Source organism: Colobus angolensis, unplaced genomic scaffold (genome assembly GCF_000951035.1).
Source record: "Colobus angolensis palliatus isolate OR3802 unplaced genomic scaffold, Cang.pa_1.0 Scaffold502, whole genome shotgun sequence".
Taxonomy (NCBI): domain Eukaryota; kingdom Metazoa; phylum Chordata; class Mammalia; order Primates; family Cercopithecidae; genus Colobus; species Colobus angolensis.
The window spans coordinates 445574-448855 of record NW_012118511.1 but is presented as its reverse complement, the minus strand read 5'-3'; the positions used below and the strand labels follow the sequence as shown (position 1 = coordinate 448855).

Below are 3282 nucleotides of genomic sequence, written 5' to 3'. Positions count from 1 at the left end.
AGTGCGGGGCGTGGGGGGCGGTTCCCGCGGCGGAAGTCCGGCGTTCTGCGTGTCCCCTCCCCGAGTCTTTTTCACAGGTATTCGGCGTCAGCGCCGCCTTCGGAGCCTGCGGAACTTGTGGGATACCCCTGGCTCCTGGGTCCAGCCGGGCTCGCAGCCTCTGGGACTGGAAGTCGGCGCCGGAGGCGCAGGCGCAGTGCGGGGCGTGGGGGGCGGTTCCCGCGGCGGAAGTCCGGCGTTCTGCGTGTCCCCTCCCCGAGTCTTTTTCACAGGTATTCGGCGTCAGCGCCACCTTCGGAGCCTGCGGAACTTGTGGGATACCCCTGGCTCCTGGGTCCAGCCGGGCTCGCAGCCTCTGGGCCCCCGTTCGCATCCCCGTAAACACCATGGGGAGCGCGGCCTGCCCCGCGCCGCTTCCCAAAATGGCCCGTTTTGAGGCCAATAAAGAATGGTCCGGGGCCAGGCGCAGTGGCTCACACCTGTAATCCCAGCACAGTGGGAGGCCGAGGCGGGCGGATCACGAGGTCGGGAGTTCGAGACCATCCTGGACAACATGGTGAAACCCCGTCTCTACTATCAAAATACAAAAATTAGCCGGGCGTTGTGGCAGGTGCCTGTAATCTGGGCTACTTGGGAGGCTCAGGCAGGAGAATCCCTTGAACCCGGGAGGCGGCCCGGGCGGGGCTATGCCGCGAACCCAGGACGGGGCGCCCCGCTTGTACCACTGTTGGAAGAGGGGAGCCCGCCACGGTCACGGGGGAAAAACACGCAGGGCCACTCCTGGACTGGACATACCCGCGGGCCAGCGGCTTCAGGGGCGCGATGGAGCCGCCACCGCCACAGTAAAGGCTGCCAGGCCCTTTTTGCGCTGGATGGCGTCAGCCCGCTGGCCCCTTTCTGCCCCTTCCCAGGGAAGGCAGCTCCTCCTTTGGCGGGATCAGACAGCACCGGCTCGCTCCCAGCTTGGGTTCCCCCGGATTGCAGGCTGGTGGTTTCTGGACCCCCGCCTGGCTCATACATCCAACAACGTTATAGAACTAGGTGTGCAAAACTTCATCTTTACTTTTCAACTCTTTACAACTTGCATAAAAGCGTCATTTCTACCTCAGAGTTGGCGGAAGTCATAATTAATGTACCACCCATGTGCTGGGCACGGTGAATTTTAATGCCTCCCCTTTGGAGGAAAGGTTAGGATAACTTGCGAAGACCCCCGCCCCACCACAAAGGCTGTCCGGCACTTTGGTGCAAAACGGATTGGTCCAATCTTGTGCTGGCTTGGGGTACAGAAAGGCACTGAAGTTGGTGGGTGAAACACCTCTGGGCTGGGCTGGGGCAGAGGTGAACAGGGAAGTAAGTGGTTTGGGACAGGCAGGTGTCGATGTGGGCTTGGGTTCTTGCTGACGGAGGTAGTTGTTCCTGCGTGGAGGCTGGGGTGGTAAGGGCAGCTTGAGCCTCAGGCTGAGTGGATGCTGCTGTGCTGGGCCCCATCTGCCCAGCTCACCAGCTCACTGCTCTGGAACCACAGCTGGATCTCCCGCTGGGCCCCCTCCACGGAGTCGCTGGCGTGGATGACGTTCCTGTGCCAGTGACAGGAGCAAGGTGAGGTTCAGGCTTCATGTGCACCCTGAGGAGTCCCAGGGACCATCTGCTGCTCCCCTGTTGCCCTCTGTCTAGGGGAGCAATCCTGTGACTGCAGACAGGGAAGGAGTAACAGTGGAGCTGGGAAACCGGGTTCCAGCCTGGCCTCAGCCTCTTACAGCCTCGTGGACCCGCCCAGGCCCCAGCTTTTGGGAGCCTCATTTCCCCCCAAGTTGTCCCGTGCCAACCCCTTGGGGTGTCAGGCAATGATGGTACGGTACATACAACACGAAGGGAACGTCTCACTGCCCGGTGTGCAGGAGGGTCTAGGAGAACAGCGTTCTCACCAGCGTGAGCTGTCATGTTCCACCTGGCTTCAACCCAGCACAGCAAGACACCCAGGCCTCGTGGATCTGCCGCCACCCCAAGTGCTGGCCCTCCTCGTCCCCAGCAGCAGCCCGGTGTGTCAGGACCCCCGTACCTGCTGATGTGCACGCTGAAGTCACCCCTTATGGTTCCTGGGGCAGCCTCAGCCGAATCAGTGTGTCCAATCATGGCCCTGGAGGCGCGGACAACATTGTACCCTTCCCAGACCTGCAGCGAGAGAGAATGGTTGGGAAGAAGTGGGGAACACCAAGGGCCCCTGGGCTCAATCCAGGGCCCCTCCCTTTGCTGGGAGGACGACACGCCCCAGGCCCTTCCACCACCCCTGCCCTGCCGTACCATGGCCACCCTGGGCTCAATCCAGGGCCCCTCCCTTTGCTGGGGGGACGACACGCCCCAGGCCCTTCCACCACCCCTGCCCTGCCGTACCATGGCCACCACGGGCCCAGAGCTCATGTAGCGGATGAGGGCAGGGTAGAAGGGCTTCCTCCGCAGGTCCTGGTAGTGCTCGGCAAGGACGCTCTCTGGTGCCTGGGTGGCATTGAGGGAAGGAGGAGGAGCCGCAGAGAATAAACCTGGGCACTAGCGCAGCAGCTGTGATGCCCTGACCTCACCTTGCAGATAACACCAGCATGGGCAGCACCGCCACTGCAGAACAGATCCCTCTTGCCCCTTCAACTGCCAAAGCCGGGCCCTACCCCGGCACTGGCTGGGATGTGAAAAGGCTGAGAAGGATCCCCCAACCCTATCCCCATGGGGACACCCACAAGCCCAGAGCCCCACTACCTGCAGCATCTTCATCCCCACCAGCGTGAAGCCCCGCCTCTCAAAGCGCTGGATCACGTCCCCAACGAGCCGCCGTTGCACCCCATCTGGCTTCACTGCCACCAGGGTCCGTTCCCGGGTCCAGGAGGGCCCTCCTTTAAAAGGCAAGGGGTCAGGGCACTGACACCTCACACTTTCACATCCCCACGACCCAGGTTTCCCTGCCAGAGCCCAGGGGTCACCAGGCTTCAGGGTGTCTGCCTCTATGCAGAGCACTCTGGAATGGACAAGGATGGTGCCCATAGCCAGAAATGCTCCCATGATAGTCCCTGTCAGGGACACCCAAGGCAATGTGTCCCTAGGGCTTCTAGCCTCTCCCAGAGGCCATGGATCCTCCCAGCAGAGGCAGAGGCTGCCTGAGATGGCGCGATCGCCCGGAGGTTCAGGGAGATACTGACCAGCTCAGGGATCACCACCCCAAGGTCCAAGGAGGCACTGCCCAGCTCAGGGACCACCCCGAGGTCCACGGAGGCACAGCCCAGCTCAGGGACCACC

The 3282-nt window shown here is 62.3% G+C and overlaps 2 protein-coding genes across 5 annotated transcripts in view; both read right to left on the bottom strand.

Moving 5' to 3' along the window:
* DECR2 (2,4-dienoyl CoA reductase 2, peroxisomal) overlaps window positions 1–373 on the bottom strand; it is a 10432-nt gene extending 10059 nt beyond the window's left edge. The window contains exon 1 of the mRNA XM_011960092.1: window positions 116–373. Coding sequence (XP_011815482.1) covers window positions 116–373 — 258 coding nt within the window. The remainder of the gene's footprint in view (window positions 1–115) is intronic.
* Window positions 374–1040: 667 nt separating this feature from the next.
* NME4 (NME/NM23 nucleoside diphosphate kinase 4) overlaps window positions 1041–3282 on the bottom strand; it is a 3651-nt gene continuing 1409 nt past the window's right edge. For all 4 annotated transcript variants that reach the window (XM_011960087.1, XM_011960090.1, XM_011960089.1 and 1 more), the window contains exons 2-5: window positions 2749–2882; window positions 2392–2493; window positions 2060–2172; window positions 1041–1577 (exon numbers count right to left, since the gene is read on the bottom strand). In XM_011960087.1, the coding sequence (XP_011815477.1) occupies window positions 1454–1577; window positions 2060–2172; window positions 2392–2493; window positions 2749–2882 (473 nt within the window). In that variant the 3' untranslated portion in view covers window positions 1041–1453. The remainder of the gene's footprint in view (window positions 1578–2059; window positions 2173–2391; window positions 2494–2748; window positions 2883–3282) is intronic.